The 22,286-nt window shown below is 35.4% G+C and overlaps 1 protein-coding gene across 1 annotated transcript; it reads left to right on the forward strand.

Annotated features, from left to right (window-relative positions):
• Positions 1-568: 568 nt before the first annotated feature.
• Positions 569-10,509, forward strand: LOC149575064 (protein TRI1-like). Its single transcript, XM_089814947.1, has 3 exons — positions 569-1,178; positions 9,921-10,062; positions 10,178-10,509. Exons 1-2 carry the CDS (start codon positions 912-914, stop codon positions 10,044-10,046), a joined length of 393 nt encoding a protein of 130 aa, XP_089671073.1. The 5' UTR covers positions 569-911; the 3' UTR covers positions 10,047-10,062; positions 10,178-10,509.
• The last annotated feature ends 11,777 nt before the right edge of the window (positions 10,510-22,286 follow it).

The following is a 22,286-nucleotide window of genomic DNA, read 5'->3' on the forward strand; positions in this document are numbered from 1 at the left end:
GTTTTGAAATGACACTCATCGACCACTTCACACTACAACTTTTACAAAAAACTTCATAAATGTGAAAATACTTAAACCTTAGCTTTAAGCTCTTTAGTCACCTAGGCCCCGTTTGGTTGCTGGAAGATGAGGGCCAAAACCGGGTTATCAGGGGTAAAACAGATTTTGCAAAAAAACTTTGGTGTTTGGTTGGTTAAAATTATAACCTGGTTTTCAATTTCATCTTCCAATTTTGGTAAAAAATTGGAAGAAGTTTCTTCCAACAAAAAGGTGGAATTCAAAATTAAAACCAGGTTTTGAATTTTATGACAGTTTTTTAAATAATATTGTGGGGTCCACGGTATATTCATCTTCTGTGTCAACCAAACGGACCATTGGCTTTTCAAACCACAAAACTAAATTTTCGAAAACTTGGTTATAAGATAACCTGGTTATGGCACAAATTTATCTTCCCCAACCAAACGGGGCCCTACGGAAGTTACAAATTAGAAGTTCTAGATGCCTGAAGGTAAGAGTGCCCTCCTACTCAATCTCTTCCCCTTGTACACTCATTGGGGAAAAACTACACGTTTATTTTCCAAATGTGAGGTTCTCGCTTTTACCTCGTTAGCAAGGGCCCTATTTATGCACTCAACGACCTTAACTTCCATCCGACATCCATCCCCAAATTTGGCCTAAAAAGTGTTACCAGTTTCATCCAACGTCACCAGCCAACACAAGCATTATTACTACCTGGCAGATCGCCAGTCCAATTCAGCAGATTATATAACCACACCATTCCTCGGACTTCATGCTCAATTTATCCCGCCACAACTGCATTGTCATTTCAACCCTAGAAGATTGCAACAGTGCACGATAGAAACTAGAGAGCTGTTTTCATTTTCTTCTTTCTGGTTACAGATTGTGAGAGAATGGCGTTGAGAGCAAGTAGAATGCTGTTTATGGCGGCTGCCAAAGCTCAGCATGTCCGTGCTTCGACGCAAAAGATTCCGACGAAAGTGACTAAAGCTAAGAGTAAACCTAGCCCTGATGCTAGCCCCGCCAAGAAAGAGAAAACGGGCATTATGCTTCCTTCCCTTGTTTCTACTGAAATGGAGAAATTTTGCGGCGTCTCTGAGATTTCCCGTACTGAGGCCATGAGGAAAATTTGGGGATACATCAAGGAGAACGACCTTCAGGTCATTATTCTCATTCCATATTCTCTGCTTTAGGGTTTCTTTTTCTGTTTCAAGATTTTTTGTTCCTGTATATCATTTCGCATTTTAATCTGAGGGCCTTTGCTTTTCTATTTCGATTTTTCGTTTTTTTTCCCTTTATTTGTTGAGGGGGAGTTGGTTTTCGGAAGTTTTAGTTTGCATCTTCTTGGCGTTTCTTATCAACGCTGAAAAGCTCACTAGAATCCGCTATTTCGGGGGTTTACACGACAACAGCTGTCGTATGCATTCAACTAATGTATTGATTTTTGCCATTATTACATTTCACTGACACTGTTAGTGTGTTCTACTGTAAATATAGAGCAATTTGGTGTGCGTAGATTCTTTTTTATTTTTATTCGTAAATCGCGAAAAATAATTTTTAGTCCTCTGCCGTTAGGGCAGCTCAATATAATGTACGCACGAGGTTTCTCTTTTTGAAGGTGTTTTCCGTTTGCATCATATGGTGTTTAAAATTTGTGTTTCTAGGTTCCTTACTGTTAGTGTGTTCTACTGTAAATATAGAGCAATTTGGTGTGTGCAAATTCTTTTTATTATTACTATTAAATCGCGAAAAATATTTTTTAGTCCTTCGCCGTTAAGGCAGCTCAATATGATGTACGCCATTTCTACTTTTGAAGACGTTTTCCGTTTACATCATATGGTGTTCAAAATTTGTGTTTCTAGGTTCCTTACTGGGCAAGCAATGACGCAACACTAAATAGGTGATTCTGCTTGTCTGGATAATTTGAAGGAAAATCCTATCTTCTATTTACCCTTTAAATTGCTCAATTTGGGTACTCCCAAAATTTTGATGCTTCAACAATCTTTGTAGGACAGTGGAGTTTACCATTCTCTTTACTTTAATGCACGAACAGTTTTAATTTATTCGATATTATTAGGTTTTTCCAACCATTTCGATTTAATAAATGTTGGTGTATGTTGATATCTTTGAGGTGGATTTGCTCTAATGGTAATAAGTTTGGATAGTAATAAGCCGAGGCCGTGACACCTTAAATTTTTAAATACTATTTTATTGGAGAAAATGATGGCAAGAATTCAAGAAATATCTTGAGGCTGTTCCCCCAGGTTCTCATTTTTGAAATAGGATCCACTTTTTTGAGAATGGTTTAGTTATGCCTGTGTACAGATTTTTTTTCTTTTGATCCATGAATGCAAGGATTCTTAGCCTAGGCTGTGAGGTCATAATTTAGGGACCTCATCCCAAAATGAGTGCACAACGGTTTAACGTGAGAGCAGAGTATCCCAATAGAGGCATAAATCTGGGAGCACAGCAAGGGTAAGGTGCATAGGTCTGAATGCCTGTCAAGTGACCTGCCATGAATGCCAGATGCATCAACACTGAGGTAGAGAATTGTAGATTGTATTTTCCTTAGATATTTTGGACTGGGTACTGCTCAGTTTTTGGTATAGAGGGATTGAAAGTTAAGAGCATCTACTTAAAATCTTTTTGTATTTTTAAACCAAATATCAGCATGTATACATACATGATTTTGTTGTTGACTCTCTCAAAGCTGAGTTGTATTTTGGACTTATATCCTAATAGCAGTGGCCTTTTGTTTTTTCCTGGATTTATCTCGAAGCATTCAACTGATGTCAGTGATGCACAGTACAAGTATGCCATTGCATAGGAAAATAAATGTTTTGTAATGTTTACTCATATTCTGGCAAAACTGTTAATAGTTTTCTTTGGAGTTGCTGTTGAAAAGTCGTGGTTTGTCCTCCCCATGTATCAAGGGGGATTACAGGTTAGGTTGGACAGGGACAGGTCTACTTCAGTACTTAGGCAAAAACTTAAATAGAAAAGAGTATTCAAATTATGTTAGCCTTATTTGCTATGTTCCCCGGGGACGCGTCCCCCCCAAAAAAACCAGCGTTTTGGGGACGGGGACGTCTCCGTCCCGGAAACTTCATTGGGGACTTGCATCCGTCCCCAATTTTTTAATACACAAAAAATTAAAAAAACTAAAAAAAATGTCACTTTTGCCGTCCCCATTTGCTGTCCCCCGCCGTCCCCAAAATTGGCAAAAAACAATGCCGTCCCGGAAACCCGTCCCGCTGTCCCCTGCCGTCCCCGTCCCGGAAACTCGGGGGAACATAGCTTATTTGTCATTTTTCTTCATTGATTTTGCTGCTTTATCAGCCACAGATGTACTGCGTGCCTTTTAACTTGTACCTAAATCAATGGTCTTGGCTCTGAGCAAATAACTTTATGCTTTTCACTTTAATCTATTCTACCAGGCAGTGACTCAGAATGTAAAGCACCTTTGAACTGTACCTAAATCAGTGGTCTTGGGTTTGAGCAAATAACTTAAACCTTTTCACTTTAATCTGTCCTATCAGGTAGTGTCTCAGAATGTAAAATTGGTTCAGCTGTGTTCTCTGAGGTTGCTGGATCCCTGCTGTCTCTTGTTAAATCATTTGGACACATTGTTGTCTTTTCTGCCTTTCTCCCTAATAGTATTGGCTTCTTTGATTAGAACATCTCATCATATTTATAATTAACTTTCCCTGTAGAGTCTCATTGAGATTCTTTTCTATTCAATTTACTGATGATTTAAATTTTCAAGTCTTCTAAGTTTTTTGACAGTTACCCTGTTTTGCCTACTTCCTTTGCACATGTATGGTCTGTATTTGACAGTTTGTTTGGTGCTTCAGAATTTGCATGCAATCCAAATTCCATTTAGTTTGGAAACTGGTCAGAAGACTCAGCAAAGTACTAAAGTGTCTTCCAAGTTCTAATGATTTTCTGTTTTTGGTTTCAATCACGGTTCCAAGTATTGATCTAAGTGGATTCTTAAATAGGGAACAGTGTCTCAAAATGTATTTTACCTTTGTATAATGTTCCTGATTTTTCCTGAATCAATAATTTCAACTTAGAATGATAATTGCATTATATTTATAAATATCACTTTATTTAAAATGATGAGTTTATTATAATATTCAAATTATAACTCTATAAATCTTTCTGAAAATATAACTCTTGGTTGTGTGTTATGTAACCTTTTAAATTGCAGTTACGAAAGTGCTTCAGTGATAATGGCTTTGTCAAAATTGTGAATTTATTATATTAGTTAGATTATTAATTCATGATATAATATTGAAAATAAATCCTATCTTGAAATTCTGTGGATATGCTTTTATATCTGCTGAATCAGAGATTCTTGTTCCTAACTCAGCACTGGCAAAATTAGGGGTTTTCATCTGTGATTTACCAAGAGTATTTAAGGGTTTTCATTCCTTAACTCACGATCTCTCTCAAAAGGTGTACATAAATGCCTGTATCTTGTGGAAAGCCAAAATTCTCATTGCTTAATTAAGAACTATTTCACGTCAACTTTGATGTGAAACTGGTAGGTGGAAGCGGCCTAAAGAAATTTGGGAAGAAAGAGCTCAATTAAGAACTATTTCTCATCAACTTTGATGTGAAACTGGTAGGTGGAAGCGGCCTAAAGAAATTTGGGAAGAAGAGTGTGTGTACCTTGCACTTCCGGGGCAGTTGAATCTGAAAAACATTCTTGTTTGGAATGTGATGCATATTACAACATCAGGAACAACTATGGTAATGTCCAGAGTCCTGACAGCTGGGTGATGGGATGATCATTTCAATGTCCTGGCAGCTGGTTGATGGCTGAATTTGGAAGTGCTCATCATAGTCCTGCATAGAAAAAGAACAGAACTGCTGAAGACTAACTTTGCTGCAAGGCTGACCGTCCCATAGGCTACTTTTGTTGCCTCATGGACTTTACAAAAGCTCTTTTTCTTAAAACTTTTAATTTACCTTGGAGGATTTTTGTCCAAACTTAATAAGATGAAAGTGAGGGTTTTCATCTTTAGGAAAATGAAGGGTTTTTGTCCTTAAGTCTCTTTATAAACTTGAGAAGGGTTTTTCCTCATTCGCAAGTTAATTCCTCAAGCAAGACTGAATTATTGATGGATTGATAGATTTGTAGCCATAGTTATATTGCCTTGGGGGATGAGGGAACGTGGGGACAAGTTTTTGGTATGGGGGGACAGATGGGCCTTGATTTGGGGATGAGGGGGGGGGACAACGATGGGGGATTGAGGGGGTTGTACATACTGTACATATGGTACTTAAAATGCTAGTTAGAAAAGACATATTGCAATATAAGATATGAAGGTCTAAAAGAGTAAATACTTGAACATTGCATTGAATTGGAACATTGAACATTGAACATAAATAGTCAAACTAGCAAATAGTTAACACTAGGATGTCCACCTATCCTCGGCGGAGGTGGTGGAATCTGGTGTCGTTGTTGGGGACGAGGGAATAGAGTCCCCAAATCCCCAGTGCGTTGGGCAAAAAGGGAGGGGGTGCATCCTCGTGTTATTATGTTTGTGATGCAGGATGCTCCTGCATCAGTTTGTAACCGATTGCTTGGTTGACCTTTGCTGATTGGTTCATTGTTTGTTTGATATTCACTGATTGATTGTTTAATTGGTGTAATGCATCATTTGATGCTTGAATGATGTATAAATGGATGATTCCATTTTTTGTAAATTCCTTTCTTTCTTTCATAATTTTGATTTTTAAATAGCTAGAATTCTTTATTTTATTGCATTTTATCCTTCATTAAACTACATTAAATTTTTATTTTACTATATTTTTCAATATTTTAATATATATAATTTTTCTTTAACGCTCACTTCTAAAAGGGAACAGTGTAGTTGGTCTTGCCCAAGATTGTTTGTGCTCAAGCTATCCCAAATCAATAATATTCGACCAAGTTTTTGGGACTAGAGATATGTTATCAAGGCCATTTTTGAGGTTAACAAGGGATGGTGAAGGGAACAATTATGTACAACTATGTAAATGATGCAAGAGCATCTTGGGTTTGCTCGGTGGCTACTTTGGAGTTCATGGGAGGAGGCTTGATAGTTGCTATAGAGGGTGCTTGGAGTGTTACTCGGTTGAGGAAGAGGTGCTCAGTAGAGGTTACTAGGTCATCTCTTGGCAGTTTTTGGTTGAGAATTTTGTGGATGAGTGGACTCGGTGATTCTAGAGGCACTTGGTTGTTGAAGGAGCTCAACATAGCTTGGGGCACTTGGTTGTCGAAGGAGCTTGACATAGGTTGGGACACTCGATCGTCGAAGGCGCTTGACGATGCTTGTCGGAACTCGACACACCGGGAGCTTGGTTTCAATGTTGCTTGAGTTTCTTGGTCTTTGAAGGAGTTCGATTGTTGAAGGAACTCGGTTTGTGGAGGTGTTGCTTGACATATATTGCGAGACCTCGGTTAAGCCTGGTGAAATGCTGATACTCAATGCAGTTTCTTTGATGCTTGGTTTGGTCTTGGTTCTGTGTTAACCGAGTTGTTTGTTGGTCGACTTGAGCATTTAATTTGGGTTGTAGATATTTAATATGTGTTGCGATCAACTTATGGCTTGCATGTGCATTTAATGCAAGAGTTTATTTAATTTGTAACATACTAGGCTGACCTGTGGCTTAGTTGGGTATGGTAAGGGGGTCTTGTGGAGTCTTAAGGCATTCATTCAATGGAGTGAGTCATTATTCAGTGTGTGATCCAACATGGAGGAGATGGACTAGTTGAGTGAGTGAAGTTTTCCTAAAGTGCATGGACAGAGCTTTGAATGTGAGGTAGTTTACACCTGGATGTTGGGTAAAGTTTAATAAGAGTTAGTAGCTGTGGCTTGGGAAAAAGGAGATTGCTTGGTAGGCTTGTGAACACAAGTTTAGATCTTCTTTGGAGGTTTCTATTAGAGTGGATTTGGACTAGCTAGGGTTTGGGTTGGATCTTGCAGAATTATTACTTGCTTTGTATTTGGCCATAATTAGGAAGGCCTTACAACTCGACACATTGCATGTAATTAGCTATTTTATGAATAAAAAGTAATTTTTGGTATCAGATCTTGCTTTATTGTGTTGCTCCCGTTGTGTGGTTATTTGCTGTAGGCTAGGACATCTCCTTAGGGGATTCTCCTACCTTGCATTGGTGTTAGATGGTTTTCCTGAGCGTGTAGACAGATTGTTGTGGCTTGGGAAAAGGGAGATTGCTTGGTAGGCTTGCGAGCACAAGTTTAGATCTTCCTTGGAGGTTTCTACCAAAATGTGGATATGGACTAGCTAGGGTTTGGGTTGGATCTTGAGGGATCTTGCAAAACTATTACTTGCTTTGTATTTGGTTGTAATTGGGAAGGCCTTATAGCTTGACACATTACATGTAATTAGTTATTTTATGAAAAAAGAGTTATTTTTGGTATCAGATCTAACATTGTTTTGCTGTTTCCACTGTGTGGTTATTTGCTGTGGGCTGGGACATCTCCTTTAGGGATTCTCCTACCTTGCACTGCATCAAATGGTATCAGAGCGAAGGTTTTCCTGAGTGTGTAGACATATCGCCAAAGTTGAGGCAATTTGCACTAGGACCTTGGGTTGGAGAAGTTGATTTGGAGAAGATCTTGATTTGGTTAATATTGTGGTAGATTGTTCTTTTTGGAGTCCTAGATATATTGGTTGTGAGGTGGCAAACTGTGGTTTTGACTTGCAATTTTAGAGGACTTGGAGATGGATTAATGGATGCAAAGATGGAAGGTTGATCTTGTCAGAGCATGATCGTAGAGAGTGTGTGATGTGTATTGTAGATCCATGTTCTTCGACTTGTGATTTGTTCCTGGTTGTTCATGCGAGGTAGCAAGTGGTGATCTAACTTGCAAACAAGTTCGATTTTTTACAAGGTGCCTGGGTTGGATTTGTTGCAGAGGGTTTGTGAAGATCTTGGAAGATGTCCCCAAGAAGATTGAACCTTGGGATAATTACACATCTTTGTGATGTGGTGGAGAAGAGGCTTTTTGAGATGTTTGCTCGGTTTGAAGCTAGTTTGACCAATTGAGTTAAGGAAGGGATGGTTGAGTTTTGCAGATGTTTGTGGAGCTAGAGTCTATTGATCCAGAAGAGAGTTGTTTGGCTGGTTAAAAGACTTGTTCTAGAGAGAAGATGCGAAACATGTAGAGCAATTGGTGGTTGTTATTGGGCTTAGCGGGAGGATTCCTATTCTTGTTGATGTTGAGATTGGTTTTCATGATCAGTCAGTTGTGTCTAACATGTGAATTGCAGAGCAGCTTGTTGTGAGCAATGAGACTGCTGGTGTTGGGAGTTGGCATGTGTTGATGGAGATCTAGATATTGCTGTTGTTGTGGGGCTTGTTGCTGTTGGTGTTGATTCACTAGTTGTTGAGGTAGATGAGGATTTGTTGATGAAGCATTATGTTCAGTTTGTTTTTGGGATTCAACATGTTGTTTAGATGGTTGAGATTTTGGTGTTTGATAGATGGATACATGTGTGGATGATTTGCATGTTGGTTTTCTTGTCCCTGTTGGAGTGTAAGCCTTTGGTGAAGATGAAGATGGTTGTTGATTTTTTTCTTTGGACATCAAATTGTGGGACACACTTTTCTACTTACTTGGGGAGTCTAATGCAAGAGCATCTTTGGTTTGCTTGGTGGGTACTTCGGAGTTCATGGAAGGAAACTCGGTAGTTGCTTTGAAGGGTACTTGGAGTGTTATTTGATTGAAGAAGAGGTGCTCAGTAGAGGTTACTCAGTCATCTCTTGGTAGTTCTTGGTTGAGAACTTGGTTAGACACAATTACGAGTTATGTTCAAGTGCTAATGACATGCCATTACAAGTATTTTGTTTTTGCAAAATATTGGGTTTGCATGTTTGCAGAACCCACAGGAGTTTTAATGGCCATGTTTAAAGCTGGTTTCACACATACTTTGAGTTTGGGCATAACTTGTCTACCACAGGCAGTTTTTTTAATTTAGTATGTGTCCAAATCAGAGCTCCAGGACTCTGTGAATTGTGTGGGTAGTCTGAGTTGCCGAGTCGAGCAGACCTTGCCAAGTTTTTATGTCTCAGCCCAGGTCATGGAATATGATAATAATTTCATATATATATATATATATATATATATATATATATATAAGTATATGATTTCATAGGTTTTATCATTTTGATGACTTGTTACTGAGTTGTAGCATTTGCTGAGTTGTGGAGTCACAATTTTAATTCTGAAAAAGTAAAACAAATTTGAAAGGTCAATGGTCACATCTGTTCATTTCTCTGGGTGTTGTAAGAGTGCACTATATATGTGTACTTTCATTAAGGAAATTACCATGGATTTTTGGTTTTCTTGATTAAGTTTTTGTTCATTATTTGTCTGCAAGAGGTGGATATATATATATATTTCTTTGTTATTTTCTAAGTTGTACTTGAAATATAATGGTTGGTTCAGGTTTGTCAGATGGATGAATTTGATGCTTGGTGGTTTGCACAAAAATAACATAGCAGAAGTGACAGTTACACCATTGTTGAGTGTATCTCCCTGTCTCCTTTCGAATTTTCCTTTTGAATAGAAATCTTTATTTTTGGAATTTGTTTGTCTACATGTATGTATGTCAAATTTTCAACTTATACATTGCTGTTTTATGAAGAGTATTGATTGCAAGTTATTTGGTGGGTATCAATGGAATACTGCTAACATGAGATGTTATATGTGATGAGAAGTCTATCTATTTTCGATGTTCTCCCACCGCCCTCTTGATTCTCCCTCCTGAATAGCTATTTTCGTTTGGAATTTGTTTGTCTCAATGTATGACTAGTTTTCTACTGCTTCTGTTTTGTGAAGAGCACTCATTTATATTTATTCTGTTGGTGGTCTCTATAGAATCCTTCGAACAAGAAAGAGATTAAATGTGATGAGAAGTTGAAGACTATTTTTGATGGGAAGACAACTGTTTCAATGTTTGAGATAACGAAGTTAATGAGTCCTCACTTCATCAAAGCAAAGTAAAGTCACCTTTTATTTGGTAAGAACTGGGCCTTGTACCTAAGGAAATTTAACTTGATTACATTTGGAGTCATCATAAGTAGATAATATAGTTGAGTACTTGAGCTGATTTCTGCTGTAATTTGCATGAACAGTGACAATATGCAACTGCACCATTGGTTTCGACTGTGTGAAATATGACAAGGAAGAAAGGCATGCATGATGGCTTCGGTAAATACTGCGTAGATGATTTTTGAAGGCAACACTTCATTTGAATACCATACATAGTTCAAATTTTTGGACTGATTATTTGTGAATTTCTATTAGATGTTCAAACTAGTTGCATCCTCTTCACACGTATGCATGTTCCTTGTAAACTTTGAAATCAGGTTGTTTGGAGTTTGTGCACAAATTTTTAGGTGCTTGATTCTGAGCTTGAAACTCTACTTTTTAAGTTTTAATCAATGCCGTATTTTCTAGAGCACTATACCATTTTTTCTGTGAAAGCTCAGAAGCATTCTTTTCCTTTAGTAATAACCATTTCTTTGTTTGTTTATACTCTATAGGGGAAGTTTAATAATGTTTATCTTTTCACTAGATATATGGGCATTCCCTTGTGTTGTCTTCTGAAAATATGCCCATTTTTTAAAATAAAAAAAAGTGTTTTTGGTTGTCTTCCATATGGCATAGAGAGATGCTCAAAAGAGTAATTATATCAAGTTCATTCAGGAATGTATTAGAATATGGTTTAATATAGCCTTCTAAATATTCCAACATCCCCACCCTGTAAAAACAAACATACGATTTATAAATTTTCTCTGTAAAAACAAATATTGAATCAAGTGTAATTATATCGTGTTTACTTGTAGTACTTGAGAATATATAATCCCAGCTCACCTAACTCTTTTAAGCACAGATCCTCTGAATTATTAGGAAAAAATCCACTGCAGCAGTAAGTTGTCTTATGACCCCCGGATCTTCCATGACCTTTGGAATGGTGTAATTTACTAGTTCCATAGTTTGAGGGTGTATTTTCTTAGTTCCATTGACACTACCAAATCATCTGGGCAACAGTCTTTAACAAGTTCATTAAATCATCACTTGTTTCCAAAAGGCTTGTTCAATTCTATCTGTATCAAAAATGAAAACACATTGTGCTTCTTGTTCAAAGAACCGTTTTTGAGTGAAGTTAATTTGAGATGATGAAAATTCTCCAGTGGCAATTGTTGATGGCATCAGCATCCAATTGTTAAGGCTCAAAATATATATCTATCACTAGTATATTCAAAACAATTTTTTTAAACAAAAACATATTTGGTGGATCTTCATCTTGCCCACATTCCTCAGCATGGGTAAACATCGTCTGAGTCTGAGTTTTCTATATAAATATCACTGGCTTGAGTTTTGCAAGTCCAAGTGGATGTGACCCTTTTCGTACTAATAATATTCAATTTTCCCCTTTTATTATTTCTTCAGGAGTTTAACGCTTTCTCATGTTGAGAATTGACATTTGCATCTGTTCATTTTTTCAGATTAGTCATAATAATGTCTTCTAGGGTTTAAAAAGTTATTTGGTTGAGTGTAAAAACAACAATATTGTATTTTGGATGTAGTTTATTTAACAAAATAGCTTTAACTTTGTCATCTATTATTAAAGCCTAGCTTTTGATAGTTTAATGAAACCCATCATATTGCTTACAGGATTTTACTTGGTAATTCTATTTTCCATTTTACATGGTAATTCTATTTTCCAAATGTAATGATTACCATACATTTGAAATTGGTAACCATCACTTTTGCTTGTCAAACTCAGCACTGAACAGAACATTGCTGAACAATAATTTGTTCAACATAGTGAAAACAACAAAAAATGCTCAGTGAAGGTCATATTTGTATGGGTGCCATAGGAACCAAATTTGTGCCGTCTGTGAACTCTTTTCTTTTGGTTCCTTGTTGACTGCCAATGCTGATGTTGGCTTCTTGCTTACACGTTCACAGGAATTTGTGAAAACTCACATTAGATTTCTTAGTGTAGGTGCAGAGCAATTTAAGTATTGAACCCCTCTATTGCTGTCTGCAAAAAATAAATCCAAATTCCATGCTACTCTGGAGCTTCACCATGCCATGTTTTTGAAATCTTAATATTTTCAAGTGCTGGGTGTGTTCTCCATGCATATTAAGCACTGTCCTACTCTCATTCTCATCTTCTCTGCACGCGGTGCAAGAGATGCCATTACTGTTTTCATCACTTCATTCTGGACATGTTTTAAGACCTTTTAACCACTGCTCTGATGTCATTGAGTTCATTTAGGAACATATTCCAATATGGTCTTCATAAAGCTTTTAAGATGCAACTTCCCAAATCGTTATATCCTCACGTAAGTAATTGTTTAACAAAATCAATCGTGTCCTTAAGATATCATTATTAATGTCAACCTTAATATCGTAACACATACATTGTCCTTGCGCATCACTTCTGTTGATCTGTTTGGATTTTTATCCATATTTCTTTTCACATGATCCCTATTATTTTTGTTATTGTTTTTCAGGTTTTGAGTTTGAACATTTTAGCACGTAACATTTTTTTAAGGTTGGTTACAAAATAGTTGATAAGTAGGAGATGATTTCCACAGTAAGCAAATGGGGTTGCAAGCTTTGGGTTTAACCATGGAGGAAACTCTGTAGTTAAGCGCGCTCAGGCTGGAGTATTACTGGGATGGGTGACTTCCTGGGAAGTCTCGGTGCTTCACCCCTGTGAGCATCACCTAGATCCAACGAGTGCTAAGTGTTCCATTTATTCTCATGAGAGATGGATTCATGTTGAATCACTACTAATGAAACATGGGTCAATGAGTTTGACTCAAAATCACACAGTTAAATCTTGATAGCAATATTACAAAATAGTTGTTTCCCATTGTCTGCTTTACATTGTTTCACTTAAGTGCAACATGAAATATATTATTATTTTTGTACCTTTCTTGTGACATCACTTCGGTTGGTCTGTTTGGATTTTGATCCATATTTCTTTTCAAATCATCCCCATTATTTATCCTGATAGCAATATTACAAAATAGTTGTTTCCCATTGTCTGCTTTACATTGTTTCACTTAAGTGCAACATGAAATATATTATTATTTTTGTACCTTTCTTGTGACATCACTTCGGTTGGTCTGTTTGGATTTTGATCCATATTTCTTTTCAAATCATCCCCATTATTTATGTTATTGTTTTTCAGGTTGTTTTAAGTTTGAACATTTTAGCACGTAACATTTTTTTTAAGGTTGGTTACAAAATAGTTGTTTCCCTCCGTGGTTTGCTTTACTTTTTTTCCACTCAAGTGCAACATGATTAATATATTATTATTTTTGTACCTTTCTCATGGAATCTTCCAATATTTTTTGTGAAAGAAATCTTGTTGGCCTATATATTTGCTAAAATATATTGCTCGGAACCCTTTGTAGACAACAAGGGGTACAAGCGTCGAAGTTCTTGCCTTTTAGTGTGGTGGTTTGGAGTAGGCATTATGTTATGCAATTAAATGGGATGTCAAATGCCATGGAGAGTTTTTAATTTGTGAAGATGAATAACCTCAAAGAGAGGACTATGGTGATGATGCTAACAATATACTTTGAAGGACTATAGTGATGATGCTAACAATATACTTTGAAGGTCATTTTGATTGTTGGAAAGTAGTCATATTTCAGCGAAGTGTGTAAAAGAAATAAGAAATAATAGTTGTGTAAGAGAATTACATTCTTATCAATGTCATCAACCATTAATGAGGACTCTAAGAAATTAGACATAGTTATTTGACCCCCATACTATTCTATGGTGGTTATTCCCTACTATGGAACAAAGAAGGGGAGCCCTTACAATCTCGTTTACCTTATTTTCTAAACAATATTCATAAAAAAAATATATAAATAATCAAATGCAAAATATTTATTTTAAATGAGAATAATATTTCATATAAACATTATAATAACATTTTAAAAGGTAATTTTTTATATAAACTAGTATAGATATCTTAAATAAATCTATCTAAAGAATTGTCGATAGATATCCACTACAAAATAATTATAATTTTTTTTTTACATCTAAAATTACTTATATTTCTTTTATCTCCATCTATTTAACTTTCTACTAATATATATTATGGTCTATTTATTAAATTATTTGTAAAAGTATATTCTATTTATAATAAGATTTAAACTTTTGACATGTAGATGGTTGTCAAATTTAACCTAGAAGAATAAAAGTTACTATCTCGCTCCCCCATTATGCCATTGTTGAGCATTAACTATTTTTCAAATTAGAATTAAATGTATAAATTATAAAATTTGATTTTTAAAAATCTCTTATTATTATGTTGATGAGAAATTAAATTATAACTTAGTTATAATTATGAAGTGTTTAATAATCAATTATTTTATTATTCTATTTATAGAAATGTCATTTGATAGTTGAGCTAAATTTAAAAATATGAATAGAATAATTCCAACTTCTACTAAAAAGATTTAAATTAAATAATTTTTCTTTTAATAAAATAATGTTATATATAAAAATTACTTAAGTACACATTAACATAAAATTATAATGACAAATAAAATTTTACTTATAAAAAATTTTAGTTAACATAATTAAAATTAAAGCCTAACCAATAAAAAGCAAAAGAATTTCTTAGCAATTTTTAATTTTTTTTTCCTTTTTCCAAATGATTTTTTTGGGTCCATAAGGTGATAAGAGTTTAATAAATGATTTTTAAAATAATTATTAAATAAATTTTATATAAGATTTAAAAAAAATCAAACCATGTAACAACATTCTTTTCAATTTAATGTAATGCATATACAAATCCAAATCCCTCCAACAATTAAAAAGCAACAAATCAAATATTGTAGAAACTTAGAAGTGAAAAATACATATTTATTGTTGTAAATAGATATAAGAATGGAAAGGCTAAAATGAAAAGGAAAGTTTAAAATAATCTTTTAAAAAGAACGCAAATCAAATCTGTTATACATTTTAGATATTATAAAAATGAATTAAATAAAAAAATTGAGAAAAAAATTATAGACATGAATTCTAAATTAATTTTTGCCATTCAAACATTGTATTATTTAACTAAAATTTTACTTAACTAATTTGAACTTTATATTAATGGCTCTTTAAATTTGTTGGAGACATTTAAGTAGTCTCATAAACAATTTAGTTAATTTTTTTTAATAATTTAAAATTAACTAATATATGCTATTATCGCCTACACATTCACATGCTCTAATGCATTATGTCACCTGCATATTATTTGGCTGTGCGATTGTAATTTAATTTGTTGCTTTTAACTTGCAAACTTAACCTTTAGTCCATTACCACAATGGAATCTAATTCTGTTAGAATAAATCCTCTTCTTTTTAATTTTAATATGAGTGCTCTCTTTTTATATAACAAAATGGAACTTATGTAATTGATGTTTATTATTTATTTTGTCAATCCATTTTTCGTCAACCCAAGATATCTTTTAGGAAGTCCTCCATTTCTCTTCAACCCAAGATATCTTTTAGGAAGTCCTCCAGGTACAATTTCTGAAGATTTGACCTTAGCTGCAACAAGGTCTTGATGCTCTTGGTATGCCAAAATGTTTTTACATCTACCAAAAACTTTGGGGATGCCTTAATTTTGATGGAGAAAATGTGGATGAGCAGGAGTTGAGCTATTCTTGTCTGTGAGAATGCATCTTTTGCAATTTCATGAAGTGATATGCTTTAGGCTCTTTGAATCATCTTTTACTCTTACACTATTTATTTATTTATTTATTAAGGTTTTAATAGGAATACCAAGTACGTAGGGGAAAAGAGTTAAAAAATGGAGAAACTGAAATGCCGATTGAGAAATCAAATAGTCAATTTCTTATTAAAATCGATAGTATTGATTGATGAAGAGATAGAAAGCCCTCACTTGAGGTGAATAGAGGAATAATAGGTCAATAGAGTTTAACGAAATCTACAGTGATTTTCTTATATTATGAAACCTATTTATACAAGGATAGATAGAGGAACAAAAGATCAATAGAGTGCGTTAAGCAATAGAAATATTGGGAAATGAGGGTTTTGTAGGGGCTTTTTCAACAAATTAGGTCTTGAAGCAGCTCAACCCTTAGATATCCAAGGACCAAAACATAATACTCCACAGTAGCACATAACTGTAAAAAAAATTGACAAGTTGCTAAATGGAATCATCATTGAAGTGTAACAATGATTCCTGTGCTTAATTATCTTCACAACCTAAATACAAACCTTTGCAATCATTACCCAGATATAATTTTTTCAAAAAACCCTAGTTAGTAATGTTTGTTTCGATGGTGTCAAGGTACAACCCTTTGGAATCCCTAGTCTTCGGTTACGTGGTTCACTTGTGTTACTATTTTCAAGGTTGCTAACAAGAATTGATTGTGGAGCTTCAAGCACAAAAGACAACCACCTTTGATCAAACAAAAGAGTAGATTGTGGAGATTCAAGAACAAAAATGACGTGTTCTATTCTGTTGCACACTTTCTTGTCTAAGAGAGCAAAATCTTGTTTTCGACCTTAATGCCCTCCATTTTGATGATGTAAGTTGTACTGTTGAAGTAGAGAAGATGGTGAGAAGGGGCATGTAGTGCAGGTATTTGGCAAATGAGAAATCCCCAAAAAGAAGCAACCTAGCTCAGTTGGGAGATTTAACTCTGTTGGTGATAGTAGTTTTAGTGGGGATTGGCAGGGCAGACAACCGGGCAGGAAATAACATGTTTTGTCACATACATACCATCAGTGTGATTGGACAACATGCAGGAGGAAATATAAGCTTCTCGAATGGCGCTTTGCAACTCTAACATTGTGCTTTGATTATATTTGGCATGCAATGCATCTACACTAGATGTTGGGTTTTTCTCTTTACATAAATTTTGTATATTGTTCTCAAGTTACAAGAGAACTAAAGCTGGTTTTGATAGCTTCTCTCTGGATTGAAAAAAATCTGCTATTTCTAGCTATACCAGAAACTCTAGACATATCCAGATCTATATGCTTGTGTTTCTCAAGTTTTGTGAGCAATATTTTGTTGACATTGACAGGCAACCTTTCCTATGTAAGCTTGTCATACATAAAGAACAAAGGAGAAACTTCCAAAATTTCTCGACATTTCTAGAATATTATTTATAAAGCTTTTTTTCCTGTATGATGTTGAGATTTTCTTTCTTTTTTAGGAAATTTGTTTTTTTTTCATTGCACTAGCGAATTTAAAATAAGAAAATTCATATTTAAATTATTGAAAATGAAAATTGTTGGTTAACAGTTTGTCTTCCTTAATTTTAATGGCTTATACTTTGACTCTTAATGTGCCTAATGGTAAATGGAAAACAAAATAGTTAACAATGGAATGGGTTAGTGTAGTAATCTATCAAAGACCCCTAAATTGAAAGGTACAACTCCCTTAAAATGGAAGATTTGTAATGAACGTGTTTTTTAGTTTTTGGGGTATGCTCTTAACCAGAGATTAGAAGAGCCAAAACCATATTGCTTAAAGCTCCAAACAATCTGGGCAATTTCAAATTTAACTACCTACTATAGCACGAGAGGTGAGAGAGATTAATTTAGCAATGCCCGAATTGCTAGAACAATTGAGATATGACAATGCCTGGATTTTCTCCTTTTCAACTACTTCATTAATCAAATCCCAAGCTTCTCATACAATCCACAAAATACACATGAATCAATGTGCACAACATAGGGGAGTAAAGTAATACTTATACTGAGGAAAGTAAAGCTTACAATCCATTGAGATGAAATAAATCAAACCAAGTTTATTTGCAATCTTTTCAGTTTTCATTTACAACACATTCATCCCAAGTACTATACAACAACTAAATGAACAACAAAATTAAAATGTAGGCTCACAGTCACACACAGTAGTCCCATCTACAAGGGTTTGCCCACAAAATAATTTGTTGATCTAATTAATTTCACAAAAAGTTACATATATAGGCCTCTTCAGAAAAGCCAATTACATTCGATAATTACATTGCAGAGAATCTTTGAACAGACGAAGCTAAAAATAGGACTTGACTAGTCATCGTCCATTACAGAGTTTAAGCCTACTGGAAAAAATGGCTACAAAAAGAATTTTGAGAAAGAAGAGAGGGTGATAGTTGTCTAAGAGAATAGGATAAAAATCCAGAATTTCTTCCTTTCCTTTCAATCTCAGTAGGTAGTGCTAGGATATTGACAATTTCTCTTTTTAAATTGGTTCCAAAAAGAGTCTTTGGCATTTTACTCTTCTTGGAATGAGGAACCAAGTTTTCTACATATCCTCTCTTCTCAAAGTCTTCTTTTCATTGAACATAGATGCAGAGGACCCAAAATCGATGTCTCAATATTCTTCCTTCACTGGCACCCCGAATGCAGATTGCATCAAGGCCTTATTTATCGAGAGAAGAATAGATTGATCAGGTAGCAAGATTTGCTTTATTTTTGGATTATATCTCTCAATACACTCTCTTAGTAGTTCGAGAGCCTACACAACCATGGGAAATTAGTTGGTTTCCACCAATCCACTCTCCTTCAACTTCTAGGTAATTGAATGGATGGGCTGAGAGTTAAGCCTCCTGTGGAGATTACCTAACTCATAGGATTTAAATGAAGTATTAGAGAGATCCTTCAATTCACTTTCCAAGCCTATGAGTTGATTGTAAATTGCTGCTCTAGTTGTCATTTGCTTATAATTTTAAAGAGGAGGGGCAATTTGCTCGATATATAGTCGTTAAAACAATAAGGAAGCAAGTTTGAGGCAAATTTGATCAAATAGATGCATAAATCTGAACATTGGCACCGCACAAATGAAATTAAACACAACAAACAACTATAACAGTAGGATTTGTAGTAAATTTGATAATTAACGACTATTTAAAAAACCTTCCATTTCTATGCATATAAGGATTCATGAATCTGAAAACCATGTTACTCACTCAAAGTGATATAGTAGCATGAAAATCCACCTACTTAACCAAGGGATTTTAGTTTAGTGGAAAGTCCCTTATTTACTTTAGAATCCAAAATAAGGATTCACACGATAACTCTTTATATATATAGGGGAAAGCGTAGATTCATCTTTTCGTAAGCTTATCTTCCCTTTGATTCAGGATCGTAGTGCGAGAAATAATCATTCAATACCTTGGGCACTTCATTTTCTTATTCTCTGCATCAAGCATTTTAACACTTGATCTCCTTTATATTGGGAATGCACCTTTACAACTGACTTTACCGGAAGCATCTTTCTAGAATATTTGCAGAATATTCTCATACTATACTTGCATAGTTCTTTATTTTTCTAGTCTTTCAGAGAAGTAGCCTTTTATATTTCTAAAGGATGAAAGACACCTTTGAGACCAACACTTTCTGGGGGAAGAACCACTTTAAAGCAATTTCCCTTGTTTTGGTTAGTTACCTTGTGTATTTGTTGTGGTTTCACAACGTGACCCCCTAGTAAATTTTTTTTGCTTTCCCAGACCCCTAGTTCGAGATCTGAGTCTTTTTGAGACTCTACTTGGAGTCCGGGTCAAGCCTTAGTCCTTTAGTTGAAAAACCCAATTTTCAAAATTTGAAAATTTGCAGATAAAGGTTTATTTTGAGGTTAAGGTGCGCACTAGAGCACCTAGCACACATGCACACCTATCATGGGTGTGCAAATGCGCTAAATGAACTAGTGCACACACACAACCTTGTGAGGTGCACATGGTCTCAGGCCTATAAATCTTGGGACCACCCTCCATTCTTCCCCATTATCTTCTTCGAACATTAGACGAGCACACCTTTGCACCCTTAGAGGTGTGCAAAACTCTCTCAACTTGTACACACCAAAGAAAATTTAGAAAACATAAAGGTGTGCACATGTGCACCTTTATTCACATACCTAGCAAAAACAACAAACTAAATCACCTAAGTGAAAGACCTAACCAAGGTGCGCATGTGTGCACCATTTGTTAACCCTTAGCACTAGAACAAAAATTAAGGGTGCACACATGTGCACCCATCAAGGTGCGCATGTGTGCACCCTTAGTAAAGCCAACTAGGCCCCCCTTTAAGCACATATACACATGCAATGTGCACAGTAGCACACATGCACATGTGCGCACTCCACAAGGGTGCACACCTATGCAGGGGCACCACTGTGCACTAAATAATCTTCTAATGGTTTTGTTAGGTTTTGGTATTCTGGGTCTTATTTTTTGGTAATTAGGGTTTGTTTAGGGTTTGATGTTCAACCTTCCTAACTAATGTTTTCATGTTTTATGTAGACAAAAATGGCTTTCTCATCATCTTCACTTCTAGAAAAGATGACTCCAAAACTAGTTGTTTTCAAGTTTCAAGGTGCACCGAAGAAATCATGCTTTTAAGATGCACATTTAGAGATTAGAGATACTGAGTTGGGACACAGACTGGAACATGTTAGGATTAAACCACAGATAGAAATAACAATTACATGCAAATATAACCAATATCAGAAAATAATAGATCACATAGAAAAGAACACAAGACACCAAGATTTAACGTGGTTCATCCAATCCCTGTGCTACGTCCACCAGACAACAAGTTTGATATTATTACAATCCAGTGATTACAACCTGATTACAATCTGTAATCCCTTATAGCTCAATACCGCCACAAGAACCAATCTTGCATCACAACAATGAAACAATCCCTAACGTTAAGCCATTTTATAAAAGTATTTTATTCCACTTTAAGGTTACAATATGTCGGTAATATGTTGGCCATACATTGACCACAGTGTCGGCGATGACCCAAATAATTTATGAAGTATGTACAATACTTCCTTGATCAGTCACCACAAACTAACAAAACACATTCTTGGCACTCTGCAATAAACCTAAGAAGATGTCCCCAATGGTCTTGACACTTATTAGATCAAGGTTGGTCAATCCAACATCACATCTAACATCAGTACAATCTTCAGAGCTTATAGTGGCATTAGTAGAAAACTATGTGTCGGAAGAAAGAGTTTCCAAGAGTATCACAGGAGAGATCATTTTAGACCTAAGACTGAGGAACATCAAGAAAATTTTTCAACTCTCGAGAGTGGATCAATATGTGAGGATAAATTATCATTAAGTAGAAAGATGGTATAGTGAGAATGAGAAGAAGGCAACATAAATCATAGAATCATCATTCTTGATTGATAGAACACCAATGTGATGAAGAAAAAACAAGGTAGATATGAGTAGAGGATATATGAAGGATGATATCAAATAGTCCATTTTACTTCTAAGCAGAGTCATGGGTCTACTGGTAGTGGGACATCTCAACATTTGGATGGTACATTTTATAGAGACCATTAGAAAAACTAAAATAGTAATTGATTGGGCCACAATACTAAGTGAAAAGTTAGATGAGCAGCTGGTAGGAGTCAAAGCCGACCCCGAGTTTTACATGACACCATACTTGGTGTATTTACTAGCGGCAAGGGGAATTGATTATCTAGGAGTGTTCAAGAGGGGAAGCATGCAAGATGCTAATGCATGGCCTTATGTGGTATACCCCCAATTGGTAAAGGAGAAGCTCTCAGATTAGAGCAAGGAATATTGGATAGTGAATGATGCCTTCATTTTTGCAATCATCTGATTCATAGAGGGTGGTTATGCCAAAAGGATATCAGTAGAGGCATTAGCAAGGATTGTAGAAATCAATGCCTACTACATCTAGTTCAAGACATTCACTAACCTAAGGGTAAGGGGTACAACTATGAATCCAAAAAAACTCTTGAGATATCCATTAGATAGGCTCATCTTATTGGATATTGCAAGACAACTCACATCTACATATGACAAAGTGAGGAAACAACATAAGAAGACATGGGTATGGCCCATTAATATAGGTCCATTTGAAGTAAAGAAAAAATAGGATATCATGACCTTTGAGGTAGAATGAGATTAATATCCCTTGGAAGATTACAACTCCCCTTGTTTGTATTTTGACAATATTGGCAGAGTTCAACTTTTGGCAGGAAAACAATTTGTTCATGGAGATGCAGTAGAAGATCATCAGATGAACCCGCTAGATGACTATGATATCTAAATTAGGGATTATTGCAGGATGACACTATATCTGGTAGGAAGTGCCTTGAAGATAAAGATCCCACTAAAGTCTGTCCAACAAGACACTCAAGATGTCTTGGATACCTTATACAATCATGAAAAGATATTTGATAGGCCAATTA

The sequence above is a fragment of the Cupressus sempervirens genome, chromosome 2, assembly GCF_028749045.1.
Source record: "Cupressus sempervirens isolate cs-2001-9-10 chromosome 2, ASM2874904v1, whole genome shotgun sequence".
NCBI classification, from domain to species: domain Eukaryota; kingdom Viridiplantae; phylum Streptophyta; class Pinopsida; order Cupressales; family Cupressaceae; genus Cupressus; species Cupressus sempervirens.